The following is an 18655-nucleotide window of genomic DNA, read 5'->3' as shown; positions in this document are numbered from 1 at the left end:
CCCTTTGGGGGGCGCCTGGGTGGCTTAGTCGGTTAAGCGTCCGACTTTCGCTTGGGTCATGATCTCGCGGTTCGCGGGTTCGAGCCCCGTGTCGGGCTCTGTGCTGACTGCCAGCTCAGAGCCTGGAGCCTGTTTCAGAGTCTGTATCTCCCTCTCTCTCTTACCCTCCCCTGCTCACGCTCTCTCTTTCTCCTAGAAATAAATAAAAATATTAAAAAAATAAATAAATAGTTGGCCCTTTGGGATAACTCCCTAAATTTTTCCCTGCAAATACAGTGAATTTTCCCTGTGCTTTGAAGGAAAGGGGCTCCCGTGAGACTGCTTATTTTAAGTTTCCAAGACTTCAGCGAGCCTTTGGGCCGCTGTGGACCAGAGTGCACTGTTGGGCCCACTCTGCCCCTGACACTGTCCTGTCTGGGGCGCAGGGCGGCGAGCCTCAGGGGCACACCGCTCCCCTCCCTCGGTGGTGCTCTCTGTGAAAAGAAGTTTGCTGAATGTACTTCCCTCTTCTGTTTAATCCCCGATAGCGGCACATTTGGATAAGGTTTGCAGGCTCCCACAGACGTTGGGACACTACAACGAAGACACCATTTTCTGATCTGTGTACACATCTACATTCTTACCTGTCAGTGTCCGGCTGTGCCCAGGGAAGGGCAGGCAGGTCTACACGCCAGGTGACCTTACTGACACTGGTCAGTATGACCAGAACACAGCTCAGTCACTCCCCCCGTGACTTCCGCCAGAACCGACCAGCTGAGGCCTGGGACTGGGGCCTGCCTGCCGCTTAGAAGGCAGAGGCTCAGCGGGCCGGGCACTCCTGCTCATGGGCCGCTCCACGCGCCCTGCAGCGTTGGGCCTTGGTCGCACGAACCTCACGGCAAATGTTCTCTTTGGCGGCTGCGAGCGTGAGAAAGTGCGGCCGTGGCGCTGCCCTGCAGGGCGCTGTCTTCAGGCTGGTGTCCCCATCGGAGCCTACGCTTAAGGCCTATTTTCACTGGTCAGCCCCACCTGCCACGGCCACTTTTGCCCGGGCACCCCCCGTCCCCCGTGAGGACCGTGTGAGCACGTATCCCTCCCCGGAGCCTCCTTTGCTCGGGGCCGTGGACCGTCGTCCATCTGGCGTGGGTGGAAACCTCACAGCGTGTAGATCCTGTGGTCACTCACCAAGGCGAGGGAGTCTTGCGGGTGACTTTCCTGAGAGGTGACTGCGGTTCTAGCGCTGGAGGTCTGTGGTCCTGGGTTCCCTGTCGCCTTGAAAGCACAAAGATCTTACCGGGTTGCGTTCACGTCCGTGAGCTAACGTAGCGCCCTGCGTCTGCTTGTGAAGAGCTGTGACAGCGGGGTCTGTGTCTCTAACTCTGTGTTTCCTTCATGCAGCAGCGCCGCTCATAAGACGAGAGACGAGTGGCGTCTGAGCACTTCTGAAGCAAGTACCAGCTTGAAAGTGACATGAACTCTCTTATAGGAAGTGTATTTTTCTTTTTAACGTCTCAAGAGTATTTGTCAGTCCAATACTGATTACTTTTATTTCTTAAAGGACAGCCTTTGTTTCAGGGGCAGTGAGTCTGTGATTCAACGCACGTGCGCGTGTATTTACATGGCCTGATTTTCACGTCGATAATCCTCTTTGGAACAGCGTCCGGATGTATGCAGTCGTCTAGTGTGTGATGTTCTTGCTCATTTGTTAATCTGAATTCTGTCTCTTGCTCTGCCCTTTTTAACCTTTGTTTCCTTTGAGCACCGAAAGGAGTAACCTATCGAGCTTTTGCTGGAGGATGTTATAAATGAAAATTTAGTGTCCATTCCGTCAGCTTTGTCAACTGGGAGAAGTGGTGTGTGTGCGTCAGGAGCGCTGGGGAGCATGTGGCATCTGCAGAGAGGGGTCACCGGCCTCCTAACCTCTGCCTCGTGCGGAGTCTGTTTCCCAGGGGCTGGGTTTACACCAGGGTTATTCTTTACACCCCAGCTGAGGGACGGCAGCCCTGGAAGTTTGAGAATTTTAACTGTGGGGATTGGCAGCCATCAGCCAGACTTTCTGTCCCAGTTAGCCTCCTGTGTCCCCAGTGCTGTTTGCTTAGCGTCATGAGAATCTGCCTCTAGATTCTGTACCATGACCCGAGGGCCACCGTGTCAGGGCACCTGTAGGGTGCTTACACGTGTAAAAATTACTTTGGTTACTAACTACACCTTTGAGCACTAGTGACAGGCCTTTTGATACAGTCCCCCGACAGCAGTGCACAGCCCTCCGCCCCATGCGGCAGACGGCCTGTGAAAATCAGCCAGGGAAACAAGGAAGAGGGAGGAGTAAATACTGTCTTAGTCCCCTTTTTAGAATTAAAGTCATATTCATTTTGCTATGAACTTTTAGAATTTTAAAATTGTCTTCACCAATTGCAATAGAAACTACCTTTAAAAGGCAGGATAAGCAAACTATCCTGTGAATCCATCAAGTATTTGTTTTCTAAAAAAAAGACAAAATCACTGCCTTAGAAAGTTAGGAAGTGGTAGCCTGTTTGCAGCTTCAATTTTATGTCCTGGTATATATTTTTTCTATCATGGACTATATTAAGGATTCAGAGATAACCAATCCCCATATGTAATGAAAGAAATTTAAATTATTACCAGGAGCGAAGCTGTATCCTTCAATGATGCCGTGAGGAGTTTTCTCAGATTAATTCATGGACTAAATCCATTGACCGCACATATCGAGCCAGTAGTCTAGCCCTGAAACACTAATTAACTTGTGAGCGCTGCTCGTAAGCCCTGGCCCTGCTCCGGGGGCGCTGCGGTCTGGAGCCCAGCGTGAGCACAGTCGGAGTAAGTGACATTGAAGAGGAGGAGGGTGAGTGTGTGAGCACTCACATTGGACTTACTAACAGATACTTTTCAGGATTAATTGATCAGCCCACATTCTGATAAGCTTGAGTAAAGCATCTCCAGATGCTTCTGGATATTCTTGTAGAAAACAGTTATCTTAAAAACTCACCCTTGAATGCAAAAGCAGTTGGTGATACCAAACGGAAATGGTGTTGGCCATGACTTAGCGAAACGTACGGCGACCTATTTCTGTGTAGGTGGCAGTTCTGGGGGTGAAGATGCAGCTCTTGCGTGTAGGGCCGGGAGCGGAGTGAATAAGCACACATCACTTAACCAGTTACAAAGAGAGATAAAGGAATCTATAAATTTTGCATTTACAAGATCCTGCAACGAAGGCGTTGTAAGTTACTCTTTCTGGGCACCGCAGGTTCAAGCAGCACAGATGTTAAGGAAAGCTGCGGTCTGGACAGCATGCCCCCCAAGGACGGCAGCGCCCCCGGGCCTGGCGAGGGCATCCCGCTCTCCAACGGGGGCGGCGGGGGCACCGGCCGGAAGCGGCCCCTGGAGGAGGGCAGCAACGGCCACTCCAAGTTCCGCCTGAAGAAGAGGAGGCGGCCGCCCGGGCCCGCGCTGCCCAAGAACGCCCTGATGCAACTGAACGAGATCAAGCCCGGCCTGCAGTATGCGCTGCTGTCGCAGACGGGGCCGGTGCACGCGCCCCTGTTCGTCATGTCCGTCGAAGTGAACGGGCAGGTGTTCGAGGGCTCCGGCCCCACCAAGAAGAAGGCCAAGCTGCACGCGGCGGAGAAGGCCCTGCGCTCTTTCGTTCAGTTCCCCAACGCCTCCGAGGCCCACCTGGCCATGGGCAGGACCCTGTCCACCAACACGGACTTCACGTCCGACCAGGCCGACTTCCCCGACACGCTCTTCAACGGCTTCGAGACCCCAGACAGGTCGGACACGCCCTTCTACCTGGGCTCCAATGGGGACGACTCCTTTAGTTCCAGCGGGGACCTCAGCCTGGCCGCAGCCCCGGCGCCCGCCGGCCTCGCACAGCCGCCCCTCCCCGGCCCTCCGCCGTTCCCGCCCCCGAGCGGGAAGAACCCTGTGATGATCCTGAACGAGCTGCGGCCGGGGCTCAAGTACGACTTCCTGTCGGAGAGCGGGGAGAGCCACGCCAAGAGCTTTGTCATGTCCGTGGTGGTGGACGGCCAGTTCTTCGAGGGCTCGGGCAGGAACAAAAAGCTCGCTAAGGCCCGGGCTGCGCAGTCGGCCCTGGCGGCCGTTTTTAATTTGCACTTGGATCAAACACCGTCTCGCCAGCCCATCCCCAGCGAGGGCCTTCAGTTGCATTTACCGCAGGTGAGGAAACGTGGTGCTGCCGGAAACGGTGGCCGTGTCTTGCCAGTGCTTTCAGACAGGGCCTCACTCTCCCGTCGCTGTTGACGTCCCGTCTGCACGTCCCTGGTAAGTCTGGCGCCGGGTGTCCCTGCCCGGCCCGCGCTGGGCGTGCTGGGCAGCCCGTCCAGGGCCTCACACGCGGGCGGGACACGCAGAAGCCCCCCGCAGAGCGGTGCCGTCAGCGCCCTCCAGGCCGAGCCCTGCCACGTTCCACACAGCAGCCTGTGGCTCCTTTCCCGCGTGGTTCACCCCTGCAGGGGCCTGCGTCCCACAGCAGCGGCCTGTGGCCGGAGCACGGGGGCCACTGGCCCCCTTGCTCAGCGTGTTCCCTGCAGTCTCACCAGGGACCCCCACGCACAGAAGTGGGGCTGCCCATGTCGGGGTCAGCGCCGGTGCCGCGCAGCTCCGGCAGGACCGCCCAGTTACGTCCCCAGGGCCGCCGGCCAGCTGGGCGGAGGGCACACCGCGCAGGCGCTGAGCCTCTCAGAGGTGGGGGAAGGAAGGGCACCCTTTGGCTGCGCTGCCAGGGTCCAGGAATCTGCACCTGGAGTGTCCCGGGTGGGGTCGCCCCTCCTGCTGGGCCGGGCGGAGGCGGCCACTCCTGTTTGCCCTTGGAGACCCTCCCCTGTGAGACCAGGGTGGAGACGGCATTGCAGGGCGGGCTCCTGGCTGACTCAACAGGGGAAGAGAGAAGGGGAGACGGTGTGTAGCTGGCATCTCTGAGTCCTACAACTCCCTGATTACATGTTGCTTCTCTTCTTGGAAATCCAGGTTTTTCTGGCCTAGCGTAAAGATGACTCTTTTAGAGAGAAACTCTGATTACCTTCTCTATTCCTATTTGTCAAAATATTACTGACCTTAAAGATAAAATCTATGCTGGTTTGATGGGAAAGAATGAAGGCTCCGGTGGCTGCACGGGACAGCTTGTGTCATTCGTGGAGGAATCCAGGTGCAGCAGCCTTGCAGCTGCCTTTGAGTGGTCAGGGTAGCCCCCGGAACGGCCTGGAACGGCCAGTAGTTCAGGGTTTTAGGAAAAGAAACTTCATTTTATTTTGCCTAAAGCAACCAAATGCAGCATTAGTAGAAAGTAACATTCAGACTATTCTGGTCTTTTATGAACCGAATAATCACTTCCCATATTAATGTCTTGCTGACATTTTTTCAGAAGATTCCATAAGTCAGTGGCATTGGTGCCCCAGAGAGGATGTGTGTCAGGGCCTGTGGCTCCGCGCACTCCAGCTTGGGCGCAGAGGGTGTCTGGCGCCACCCGACTTCTCGTAGCACCCGCGGGTCCTGCGTGAGACAGACAGAAGCCAGGCGAACCCTGTGAGCTCCTGACGCCTGGGTTTTGCAGGATGGCCGTGGAGGGAGACAGGGTCCCAGTGGGCACTTGCAGCCTGCTCGCTGGCCTGGCCCTGAGCTTCCGCTCCGCTGGGGGCCCCGGGGTGCCTCCCTGGGGAGGGGCGTCTAAGAGAGCCCCGAGTGAGGGACGGGGTGGGCGGGCTGAGAGACAGGGTCGGCAGCCTGGGCGCTCTTAGCCCTGCCCGATGCCGCTTGCCCCGCGTTCTTGCAGGTGCCGCGGGGTGGTCTCCCAGCCTCTGTGGTCGGGCCCTGCGGGGGCGGAACTGGGTGTCCTGTCTCTGCTCACGGCGCCCCCACCGTGCTGTCTCTGGAGCCCGCTCGGAGCTCAGGACATGCTCGTGTTTCCTTGGAGGACCTGGGGTGGCCTTCGCACAAGCGGCCCTACAGCTTTACTTCTGGACCGCGTTGCCTTTGCGATGGAAGTTTCCAGAGGTACATTCTGGAGTGGTGAGCATCCTCACTGCTTTCCCGGAGTAACCCTTGAGGGGTCGGGCCGGCCGCCCTCCCTGCTCTCGGGACTTCTCACCTTCATCCTGTTCGTGGTGGCGTCCGGGGTTTAAACCCAGAGGTGCGGGCTGCGTCGGCGCAGAGCCCTGTCAGTGGGGGACTTTGCTACCGCGGCACCACAGCCCGGCTTTGAGCCAGGGCCTCACAGCTCCTGGGTGCCACCCGGGGCCGTGGGGCACAGGCGTGACTCGTGTGACGCCCGCCCCCGACATGCAGAGAGAGAGTCTCATTCCTTAGGAGCGAGATCACAGTCCCTTTAAGGGGCAGAGGAGCTGTCCGGGTGACCGAAGCGCCTGCCTCTGACGAGTATGTGTCACCGCCCGGGCCCGACCTGCGTATCTCTGAGCTCCGTGGTTTAGAAATCTGCCAAACCTTCCATCAAACAGAGGCTTCTTTTCTCTGGCTTCTCCTCGACTTCTATGATTTTTTTCTTTTATGTAAGTTGGAACAAGTGATCCTTCCTCTTTGATACCCTCACCGCCGTGTGGCCTGCACCCATGTGTGTGGTGTGGACGCCTCTGCCTGGGACAGGAAGCGGGGGGGTGGGGAGACCTGCCGCCCCCCATCCCCATGTCTCCTGTCCACGCCCCACGCCTCCGGCTCGGGCACAGTCTTCTGGGGCTGCTGGTGTTTTCTGGTGCGGCGGCAGGAGGGCTTCTAAGGTGACTTTTGTTTGTTCAGAATGTAAGTCGTCATTTAGGATGAGGGTCGTGTCTGTTCATCTGGGAAGTGGTTTACAGGGGGCCAAGCTGGACACTGGATCTGGCTGTTTGGTTCTTAAGAGAAGTGTGGGTTTGGGGAGCACACGGCTCTTCACACCGCGCCCCCCCCCCCAATCAGGCAGCATTTCCAAAACCCTGGTGCCCAAGGTGAGTTGTAAGCTGTGGAAACAGGACAGTGGCCCAGCTGCCAGGCGTGTCTGCTTCACAGCGCCCGCTGCGGACGTGGAAACCTGCCGGGCGCACTGACCCCTGCCCTCGGAGAGCGTAGCCGGTGGTGCTGTCCTGCCGCTCGGTCCGAGTGATAAACGCCTGCCGGGCGCTCCAGAGCGCCGGTTTCTGGGCAGCGCAGGGCGGCCAGTTCGCACGTCGCAGTAGCTGAGGCGCGGGAGGCGGGTGCCCTGCGGGAGCTGCTGTGGGGGCGCGGGGCCCTGCATCCACTCCCGGCCCGACCCTCGAGCTGACGACAGCCCTTCCGTGTTGAGGGAGGGGAGCACTTTCATTTCCTCCACAAGCCCTGGTTCTCCAGGGAGTGTGGCCTGAGGCCGGGAGAGCCTGGCGCAGGGCAGAGGGCGTGCGGGGCAGGTGGCCTAGGGTGGCCTCCGTTCCCTCGTTCGAGGGGATGCTGGGGGACCACAGGGGTGGCACGGGCTCTGGACCGGCCTTGTCTGTGAAACTCTATTGAAGGATTCCAGCCAGCGCCTCGAATTCCTTGGGCCCCTGTTTCCAGGGGACGTTTTGGAGGGGAAACACACACACACACACACACACACACACACACACACACACACACACGCTTGCTTGCCAGATTCGCTTGCATGGTTTTCCAGAAGAGAAGCCGTCGGTGAGGCCACTCTGGAGGGACAGCCGTGTTGGCGTGCACGGGGCGGTGCAGGCCGCGCCCCTGACTCCCTGCTGTGGTCCTCAGGTGTTAGCGGACGCCGTGGCCCGCCTGGTGCTCGACAAGTTTGGTGACCTGACGGACAACTTCGCCTCTCCTCACGCACGTAGGAAAGTCCTTGCCGGCATCGTCATGACAACAGGTAAAACGTGGGCGTGCCTCACCTGCCTTTCTTTGCGTCAGACTGCAGCCGTCCCTGGGGCCCTCACGCGGGCTGTCTCCCCAGTTCCTCAGCGTCCCTGCCACAGCCACACGTGGGAGCTGTACTTACAAATGCTCAGTTTTTTAACCTCAGGGGTTTTTTGGAGACAGCATACCGTGTTCGTGTCTGAGTCCTGTGATCACGCATGAGAGGTTTTGATCTGCTCTGGAAAATGCACTTCCAGCTTCTTGCGTCATTTGAACATGGGACGTATCTGACTTACCAGCTAGTGGCGATGCCTCTAGATTGTGTGTGACATTCATGGGGAAGACAGGCAGCTCCAGCAAGAGCAGCAAATGCTTGGGTAAAAGCGCACTTTGGGATGACACAGGAAACCCTACTAAATGTATCCAGAAGTCCCCAGCAGGACAAAGCGCCCTCTCTGAGCTCTTTCCCACACCCAGTGGGGAGAACGCTGAGCAGCTGCTGCTCGCGGACCTCTCCCATGGCCAGGAGACCACCGCCGTGGCCCGTGCTGGGTCCCTGTGGCAGGCCAGGTGGTGGCTGAGTCTGAGGCTCCTTGTGGGGTCTCTACACTGGGGTGTCCACTCAGCCCCACTGTACGTATGCAGGCAGCCGGCCCTAGGGCCAGAGAGCAAGCCAGCGGTTTATCTGTCTACACCTGCCAGCCAGGGAGAACACCCCAGTCCTCTGCGGGGGGAGTGCCTGCCCTGTCCCCCAAGGTAGCTCTCCTCTGTCTGACTGTGGACAGGACGTGATCCCATAATCCTCAGCATTGACCCACCCCCTCGACACCCTGGGAAACACGACTGCTGCTTTAATGAAGACGGCTTTTTCTCGCACGTGTTTACTCGGGCGCAGCTGAGTGTCTGCGGCAGATGAAGGGCTCAGGACGTCACCTGGGGTTTCATTTGAATTTGGGGTTTGATCCCTGCATCGTCTCCATCTTCTCCCTCTCTCTGCCGCTGTTCTTCACACGACTGAAGGGTGAACGCTTCAGCTGCAGACATGCCGCTTTCCCTGGGCAGGTGCTGGGCCTCCGCGGGCGCAGGAGTGAGCAGCCAGCGGGTCCTTCCCCGCGGCTCTTCTTCTGGGCTCCGGGCGCGGACCAGCTCCTGGGGCATTTTGCACCTGGGTGTGCATCTCACGTGGGGCCTGTGGCTCAGGCGGCGCCCGCAGCCCTCGGCACGCGGCCCTGGCGTCACACAGCCCGCTTCGGCTCGGCTTCCCGTGGTTGAATGACCCTGGGCAGGCTCTGACCCCTCCTGGCCTCAGGGCCCTCATCCGTGAAATGGAGACAGTGGTAGCGTGCCCCTCAGAGGACACCGTAGGACTGAAGGGAGACCCTCACCCAGTAGGCCTGACGCCACGCACGCCCTCCGCTCTGCTGACAGCACGTGCGGTTTACCGTAGGCCGGGGTCCACGCCTTGCCCCGTGCCTGGCAGAGTGCACACGCTTCCCGTGCCCCAGGCCTCACGCCCAGCACAGTTAGGTGGTGACAGGCATTCCTGGGCAGGGCACCGTGACTGACCTCTCTTTTCCTCCTCGTCCCTCTGTGAGCCATTCCTCGTAGCCCCTTAGTGCTTTGCTGTTAATTTCAAAACTAACTGCCAGACCAGTTGCTCAGCCCGTACGTGGGCGCCCTACCTGGACCCAGTGGGGCTGCGTCCAGAGGAAATAAGTCCCTTAGGTTTAGTCTGCGCACCGGAGCGGCAGGGAGGGTGGCTTCCCTGCATGGCGAGCCCTCCGCGGGAGGTGGTTTGCAGAGCCCGGGGTCTGCCCCGGGAAGGAGTGGGGGCGGGCGTGCATGGAAGATGGGCTGCGAGCTCTGCCCTCACCCAGACGTGAAGTCACCGGGAAGGCACGCACACCCTGGGAGCACAGGTAGGCACGCGTCATTGCTCATTCGGAGGAATAATTTCTCATTTGTTTTTCAGGCACAGATGTGAAAGATGCCAAGGTGATAAGCGTGTCTACGGGCACCAAGTGCATCAACGGCGAGTACATGAGTGACCGTGGCCTTGCGCTAAACGACTGCCATGCAGAGATCATCGCGCGGAGATCCTTGCTTAGATTTCTTTATACACAGCTTGAGCTTTACTTAAAGTAAGTTTAGTAAATAAATAAAGGAAGCAGTTTTTAAAAAATATCCCCCTCCTTTCAGAATGTATTGCAAAACCTTTCGTTGTTTCTGTAATCTCTGAAAAATTCTTAAAATAGTAACTGTATCGGCAGCCGTGCGGTTGGGCCCCGTTTTCCCATGATGCTCCAGGTACAGACTAGAGTTGGCCAGATGCCGCCCGCACGCACACGCACCCACCGCTGATGCCGTCGTAGATCTGAAGTCCGCGTTCAAGACCGTGTGATTGTGTGTCATGTAGCATGAATGTGAGCGGGACCAAGCCACCCAGGACCGTGGCCGTTTCTTGTGGTCACTGTGTGCAGACAGCAGGCCACCTGTCTAAGCTGCTTTCCTTTACAAAGCCGTTTCTACATGTCATCTCTGTTTTGAAGTCCTAAATGAGAAGAAGGAAAGGTCGCTCACATCCCGATAACTTGTGCGTTATTGATTGAGTGGGCAGGAACCGTGTTATCATAACAAGTAAATGTTCCAGTTGAAGCTAATCGGTACCCTGTTGAAAATACTGGCCTCTGAAACCCTTGTCACCTATGGGAGACTAAGTTCTGTCTACAGCTTTAAAGTTCATTTTTGCAACTTTTTTCCTTCCAGTAGCAAAGACGATCAAAAACGATCCATCTTTCAGAAGTCAGAGCGCAGCGGGTTCAGGCTGAAGGACAGCGTCCAGTTCCATCTGTACATCAGCACGTCTCCCTGTGGGGACGCCAGAATTTTCTCACCACACGAGCCGATTCTGGAAGGTACGGGAGCCGGGGCTCAGCAAGTAGCGGCATCTCGAGGAGACCGGTGATGACGTAGAGACAGATCGAAGAGCAAACCTGCATGAGGACCCTTGTTTCCTTTTGTTCAAAGACTTTGACCTTGAAAGTGGATCTGATAGAAATACATGAAAACATGAGGTTTTCTTTACAGCTAGTAGCTTAATGAGAAAATCCTACTGAAATGTGTTGATTCTGCTACACTGAGTAATTAGAATAGAGGGAGGAGATTAAATCACAGTTGTTTCTAGTGTTTAAATTTGGGACAGTCTGTGTCCGTACATCAGAGGCGCACGCCATCTGTGTTTGTGATGAACTGTGACTTGATGCGTGCGTACCTGGGGTGTTTGCTGAAATTTCAGAAGCAGCACAGACTAGTGGAAAGGGGGCCCTGTCACATCACATTTTCCTCTAGCCGCGTTTGCGCGTGAGGTTGGTGCTTGTATTGTAACTCGTGTTCTCGTTTCTTCTCCAAAGCGTGAGCAGTATTTATTTCAAATACAACTTTTGAGTACCTTACTTTCCCTGATTATAAAAGTAACACATTCCCACTGTGGATTGTTGCTACAGATTTTTGAAATATTAAGAAAAGCCATCCATCCCCCATATTCCTGTAACCCAGAGACCATCGCTTCAGATGATTGTGCATGCTTCCCTCTGCATTTTTTTCTGCATTCCTGTAATGCATTTTTGAAAATTTTTAAATGTGGGGAAAAAAACATAACAGTCAAATATATCCATCTGTAGAATTAGCAAATGTCAGCATTTTGTCCTGTTTGCTTCAGCTCATTTTTAATGATAGAAAGAAATCATTTTGGTTAAAATGGAAGCCCTTTTTTCCCCAACCCCTGAGGAGACCACTCCCAGGACTTTGATTTGTATTTTCCCCTTTCCTGCCCAGGGTCCCGGGCGGTGGTGCCCGTACCGTATAGAGAGTGAGCAAGTGCACACGGCGCCAGGGTCCCGGGCGGTGGTGTCCGTACCGTATAGAGAGTGAGCATGTGCACACGGGCATAAACGAGACTCCGTACGTGTGGGGGCTGCTGCCCTTGCTTTCCCGCGAGGAGAGGAGAGGACTCTCACCCAGCCTTCCTCTCCTAGAACCAGCGGACAGGCATCCAAACCGCAAGGCCAGAGGACAGCTGCGGACGAAAATAGAGTCTGGCGAAGGCACGATTCCGGTGCGGTCCAACGCCAGCCTGCAGACGTGGGACGGGGTGCTGCAGGGCGAGAGGCTGCTCACCATGTCCTGCAGCGACAAGATGGCCCGGTAAGGCCCCCGCCGCGCCCACATGTTTGCACGTGTGCTTCCGGTGCGCCCGTGTGCCGCAGACAGTGCTTCCGGGGATGGCTGAGAGTGTCCTCATTCCTAGTAGATGCCGCCTTAGGGGTCCTGCCCCCCCGGGGTTACCGCTGGGGGTTTCTGTGAGGGCAGAGTGTCCCTCATGTCCTGTGCTGGGTGGTGGCCGCCGGTGAGGCGGGGGTGGCTGAGACGCCGCAGTTTGCATTTGCTGGACAAGTGAATGCTCTTTCAGACAGAGACGCGTCCAGGCCGGGTTGTAGAAAAGCCCGTTTCCTCAGATGCTGGTGTTAGTTCCAGTAGCTTTTTATTTTTTAACAAATGCTCACTTGGAAAAATAACAGGTAAGTAACCTAGGTAGATGGTAAGTTCAGTGGTACAGGGGCGCCTGGGGGGCTCAGTCGGTTGAGCGTCCAGCTTCAGCTCAGGTCATGACCTCACGGTTCGTGGGTTTGAGTCCCTCGTCGTGATCTGTGCTGACAGCTCAGAGCCTGAAGCTGCTTCAGACTCTGTCTCTCCCTCTCTCTCTGACTCTCCCCTGCTCACGCTGTCTCTCTCTCTCAGAAATAAATACAAAACATTAAAAAAAATTTTTTTAAAGAAGTTCGATGATACAAAAGCATCCAAGTCAAAGATTGCTCCCTCTTCAGAGCTGGGCTGTGCCGCTCATCGTGAACGGCTCCTTGACGGCTCTTCCCAAGCGTCACAGAGGACGTGCGTGTTTGTGCACATGGCTGCCCAGCTGTTCGTAAGGTTTCTGTGTCGATCGTCTTGAGTGGACCTTGTCAGGGAACCTCACGTACGTGGAACTTGATTCGGAATATGCTGTGGTCCCTTCCCCCCAGGCTCAGGTACCCCCTGTCCAGTTACGTGTGTGTGTGTATGTGTGTGTGGTCTTGAAAAGTACACAGTGCTGTCATTTGGGGGTGTTTGTGCATATGTTATTAATTTACAGAAATGGAATTGTGCTGGGGCGCCTGGGTGGCTTAGTTGGTTAAGCGTCCGACTTTCGCTTAGGTCCTGATCTCGCGGTTCGTGGGTTTGAGCCCCGCGTCGGGCTCTGTGCTGACAGCTCAGAGCCTGGAGCCTGTTTCAGAGGCTGGGATTCCCTCTCTCTTTGACCCTCCCCTGCTCACACTGTCTCTCTCTCTCCTAGAAATAAATAAAAAACATTAAAAAAGAAAAGACAATATAAACTCAATATATTAAAAAAAAAAAAAAGAAATGGAATTGTGTTTTAAGATGCTATTCTGTGTCTCGTAGTTTCACTCAACCCAGTGTTGGGGCGCTGTCCCTGAGGCCGTACCAGACGGCTGCTTTCTGCAAAGGCCGTGCTGTGTCCCGGCCCTCCCCGCAGAGACCTGGGTCTGCTGACCCCCCGCCGCGGCACAGCCAGGGGTTTCCGTGAGTGTGTCTCATGGTAGACCTTTGCTCTGCAAGGCCTCTGCACATGTGTAGGGCTTCACAGACGGGCCGTGTCGCAGCCCGGAAGGGTCACACCTGCACACACTTACACCAACAGTGCGTGATGCTGGTCTCGGCCTCGCTTTAGAGGTGCTCCGTGGGGTGTGGAACAGCCGTGCAGTCATTCCTCTTTCTCACGGGACTTGCCTGTGTATACCCTCCGCCCGCTCATCTGGTGGATCTCATGCTGTTTTTCATCTTGATCTGCGGAAGTCCCTCTTACAGTTGCTGTTGCGTCCTTGGTGGTTGGAGAAGCTTCCGTGTCTTCTCTGGTCCAAACGCATGTCTTCACGTGGTCCAAGCCACGCTCTTGCTGAGTAGAAACCCTTCGTTTTGTCAGAACCTACCCATTAGTCTTTCACCCTGTGATTTGTACTTTCAGAATCTTATGTAAGAAATTCTTCTCAAATTAAGGGCATGAAAATATTCTCCCATACTTTTTTCCAAGATTTTTGTCATTTTACTTGCAAATTTAGGCCTTAAATACATTTGTGTTAAAGTAGTAATTTGGCTTTACTATTTTAGTACAGTGAGTCAGTTTTCCTGGTACCATCCACTGACTAATTGAGGTCTTCTTCATCGATGTGTGAAGGCATCCCTCTCATGTGCTGAACTCCCTTACATGGGGGTGTCAGCTCCTGGCCTCTCGAGCCTCTGTGATCAGTGTAGTTGTACGGAGTCCACAGTTCTTACACTTCTGACATTTTAGTGTGTTTAAAGGTCTGGTTGGCTGAGACTGTGCTTTCCCCTTCTTCTGTCAGACTTGTGGCCTTTTGTGATCCTCTGTTCTTCTGCACACACTACAGAATCAGCTTGTCAAATGTCACCACGTGTCTTGCTTAGATTTTACGTGGATTGTGGAATTGTGGATTGAAAGGGAAAGAATGAACACGAAGTTAAATCACTCCCTCCGTGAATGTTGTGTGTGTCTCCACGCTTACACTGTCATCTGTGTCAGTTACATACTAGGCAACTTTGGATGGATTAATTCCTGGAACTTTATACTTCCTGTATCGGTGTGAGAATTATCTTATTATCTATCTTATATTCTGCAGAATTATACACATGACATAAAATTTATTATCTTAACTGTTTTTCAAGAGTTTTTTTTAAAGAGCAGTTTTAGGTTCATAACAAAATTAAGATGAGTGTACAGAGATTTCCCGTGGACTCCGTGTCCCCACACATGCACGGCTCCGCGGAATGTGCCCTGTTCCAGCGATGAACCTGCACGGATACGTCAGTCGCCCAGAGCCCGTGGTTTACATCAGGCTTCACTCTGCGTGTGGCCTGTTCTCTGGATGTGGACAGTTACTTAATCGCATGTATTCGTCATTACAGTGTCATAAAGAGTGTTTCCACTGCCCTGAAAGTCCTCTCTGCTCCACGCTGTCCTCCCTCCCTCCCCTCAGCCCCCGGCCGCCCCCGACCTTCCCGCCGTCTCCATGCCCCTGCTTTTCCAGAACGTCACACAGATGGAATCCTACAGGACGCAGCCTTTTCAGATCGGCTGCTGTCACTTAGTGACCTGCACTTGCGGGTCCTCCGTGTCTTTCGTGGCTGACAGCCCGTTTCTTCTTGGCGCTGCCTACGTCCCAGTGTCGGGAGGCACTGGCGTACCTGCCCGTCCCCTCCCGGAGGGCACCTTGTGGCTCCCAGGTCTGGCAGTTCTGGAAACCCATCTGTGTGCAGGTTGTCATGTAGACCTGTGTTTTGAGCTCCTTTGGGTAAATACTAACGAGTGTGATTGCCGGGTCACATGGTAAGAATATGTTGAGTTTTGTAAGAAACTGTGAAAACATATGTAGAGAACTCCTAAGAACCAACAACAGAAAACCTGATTCAAACATGGACAAAGGACCCGAGCAGGCACATCTCCAGGAAGACACTCCACGTGCCCGATCGTCAGGGTCACACAGACCAAAACCACAGCGAGACACCCCTCACAGCCATGGGGAGGCTCCCACCAACGGACAGGACGAAACAAAACAGAAGGTGACAAGTGCTGGTGGCCCTGTGCATGGCTGCCGGGGTGTCATGGGGCGGCCGCCACGGGACCATTGCGGCGGCTCTGCAGACAGCCAGACACGGAGCTGCCGTGTGCCCCACTTCTGGGGGTCTGCCCCCAGGAGCCAAAACAGGACCACCTAGACGCCCTTGCTGACCCGCGCTCGTGCGGCGTTCTTCACGAGCGCCAGACGCGGGCAGGTGTCCATCAGGGTCTTTGGCCCATTTTTGAAAGAGGATAGTTTGTNCTGTGGGGCACTGGCTGTGCTGGGTTGTTAGCCTCCGTGTGAACTTGAGAATCTGTTTGTCACTACCTGCAACATACCTCGCTGGGATTTTGACTGGGACTGACCAGGCTGAGAAGAGCTGATATCTCGGCAGTACCCAGCATTCCCGTCCGTGAACTTGGAACATCTCTGCATGTATGTAGGGCTTTGGTTCTCTTCTAGAGTTTGCTAGTTTTCCTCGTACAGATCTTACATGTCCCCTGTTAGATTTATGCCTAAATATTTAATTTTTGAAGGTAGTAATGTACATGGTACTGTGTTTTTAAGTTCAAATTCCACTTGTTCCTTGTTGGTCACACTGAATTTTGACCAAGGTGCAGTGGCAATTCAGTGGAGAAAGAGTCTTTTTAACAAATGGTGGCTGGACGAGTGAACATCTCTCTGTAAAAACAGACGAATGAACTTCATACTTTGCACGAATGAACTTCATACTTTGCACCACATACAGAAATTAAAATGGGCCACAGATGGGGTCGCCTGGGGGGCTCAGTTGGCTGAGCGGCTGACTCGGTTTTGGCTCAGGTCATGATCCCAGGGTCATGGGATCGAGCCGTGCGTTGGGCTCTGTGCTACGTGTGGAGCCTGCTTAAGATTCACTCTCCCCCTGTCCCTTTCACCTGCTCATGCACTTGCTCTCTCAAAAATGAAAATAATTATTTATTTTTTTAAAATTAATTTTTAAAAGGATGATAGATGGAAATGTATAAAAGTTGTAGAAGTAAACGGAAAATCCTGGCAGTTGTGGTAGATATTTCCTTAGACATAACACTAAAAGCACTCTCCATGAAAGGAAACATTAGTAAGTTGGACCTCATCAGATAGGAATTGCTTCTCTTTTACAGACACCATTAAAAGAATGAGAAATAAAGTCACTGGGAGAAAATATTTGCAAATCACGTATCTGATAAAGGGCCTGTATGCAGTATATAGTTTAGACCCCCACAGCTCAACAAGGAGGAAAAGCAATGGGCAAAACATCGGAACGGGCACTTTACCAAAGAAGAGGTCAGATCAGCACATGGTAAGACGCTCGGCACTGTTAATGGTCACTAGAAGTGCACGTGAGGTGCAAAGTCACACCCGCGAGCACGCTCAAGTTAGGATAACAGGCACGGAAAGCGTTGACAGGGATACAGGGGCTTGTCCCTTGCCCTCTGCAGGCGGGCATGTAAACAGCACAGCTCCCCTGGAAGACAGGTTGGCAGGTCCTTAAAAAGTTGAAGATGCGCCCGTCGCACCCCTAACCATCCTACCCGCGGGCACGTGGGGAGATGGCAGCGCGTGCCCGCAGAGCCACACGTGCGAGCTCGGGGCTGCGGCTTCACAGCAGTCAGTAAGGAGAAGCCGGCCGGCCACCGTCTGTGGATGAGCCGATACACACACGGTGGGGTGTCCACACGCTGGGTGCTACGGGGGGAGGAACGGTGACCCCCAGTGCACCATGGGTAAACCTCCAAGCAGCCATGCTGAGGAAGAGAAACCAGACAAACGGGGTGCTTGCTGGGTGTTCCGTGCACGTAAGTCCTAGAGGATGCAAACTAACCTCCAGCGGCAGAAAGCAGGTCAGTGGCTGCCCAGGAGGGGCAGCAGGGTGGCCGTGGCACAGGGAGGACTCCAGGGACGCTGGTCTCGAGGGCACATACACAAGTCGCCTCTCACCCCCACGTGGGCCTTAATATGTGCGCTGGAGTGCACGTCAGCTGTACCTCAGTAATTCCCAGAAGAAATCACAGTGGAGATTAGAAGATGATCCTAAGTCACAAGGAGCCTCACAGCTAATGAGGTACAAAGAGAACAATCCAAATAAATAGAACAAAGTAAATGATAAGGAGCAGAAATTATCTTTAGAGGCAACAGAGAGAAACAGCAAGTAGTAAAGTGCCGTGCTCGTGCTTCGGAATGGGTGACAACAGCAGGCTGGCTGGGCTGACGGGAATGGAGGAACGGTGTGGCCACGCTGTGGGGGGGGGGACGGCGTGGCCACGCTATGAATGTGGGGATGGCGTGGCTACGCTGTGTGTGGGGGGACGGCGTGGCCACGCTGTGGGGGGGACAGGTAGGGCCCCAGCAGAAGTAAAACTAGCGGCACAGAGTTCTGTGCAGGATTACAGGCAACTTCACCACCAATCGGTGTTGACACTCAAATGAAATTAAAACAACCTTTTAGAAAAATGTGCGTTCCTGAAATCTCCACTCAAGATAAGTGGAGAAGGGAATACGTAAACATTAAAAATATACACGTCACGCCCACCCCCAGGAAGGAAATAATCTGAAGAAATCAAAGAGAGGAGAGGGCCGTAGAGAAGACAAACCCGCTCTCCTGGGCGGCTTTTCCGTGAGCTCCCGCATTCCTGCAGAGCCGAAGAGCCCTATTTTAGGTCATCTCTTCTAGAGATTAGAAACCGAGGGAAGGCTCCCCGGCTCACTCTCTGGAATTATCACCACCTTTGTTGCCACAGCAGCAAGGATGGTAAAGGAAAAAGTGGCACACGGCCCTCAGTCTTAAAAACACATCCAGTAGTGTGCCTTGAATAGCTTGATCAGTTTCTAGAACTTTAATGCAATTTTTCTCAATTACCCTAATTTTGTCACAGCCCTCGAGCATCTACTCCCAGCACTCAAATGGAGACGCAGCAGTGCCAGGACTGGTAATGACCGATGGGCAGCTTTGCCCGCACTGGAGAGGAAACGCAAACTAGACGAAAGTTTATTTCCGTCCCACAGAAAGTCAGGTCCAGAGTCAGTGGGTCTGCCGCAGCCAGGACGGTCTTCTGTCCTCAGGACCCCATAGCCCCCCACCCCCACCCCGCGCCTGGAGGAGGGGGTGG

General features: G+C 54.5%; 1 protein-coding gene across 3 annotated transcripts in view; it reads left to right on the top strand.

Annotated features, from left to right (window-relative positions):
- ADARB1 (adenosine deaminase RNA specific B1) overlaps positions 1–18655 on the top strand; it is a 112549-nt gene that overhangs the window by 76082 nt on the left and 17812 nt on the right. For 2 of the 3 annotated variants that reach the window (XM_077755406.1, XM_077755408.1), the window contains exons 3-7: positions 3245–4179; positions 7735–7849; positions 9809–9977; positions 10603–10751; positions 11871–12039. In XM_077755406.1, the coding sequence (XP_077611532.1) occupies positions 3245–4179; positions 7735–7849; positions 9809–9977; positions 10603–10751; positions 11871–12039 (1537 nt within the window). The remainder of the gene's footprint in view (positions 1–3244; positions 4180–7734; positions 7850–9808; positions 9978–10602; positions 10752–11870; positions 12040–18655) is intronic. The other variant, XM_077755407.1, reaches the window with a different exon arrangement.

Source organism: Crocuta crocuta, unplaced genomic scaffold (genome assembly GCF_008692635.1).
Source record: "Crocuta crocuta isolate KB4526 unplaced genomic scaffold, BGI_CrCroc_1.0 scaffold675, whole genome shotgun sequence".
NCBI classification, from domain to species: Eukaryota; Metazoa; Chordata; class Mammalia; order Carnivora; family Hyaenidae; genus Crocuta; species Crocuta crocuta.
The sequence above is the reverse complement of the archived record's forward strand: the minus strand, read 5'-3'. Positions and strand labels throughout refer to the sequence as shown.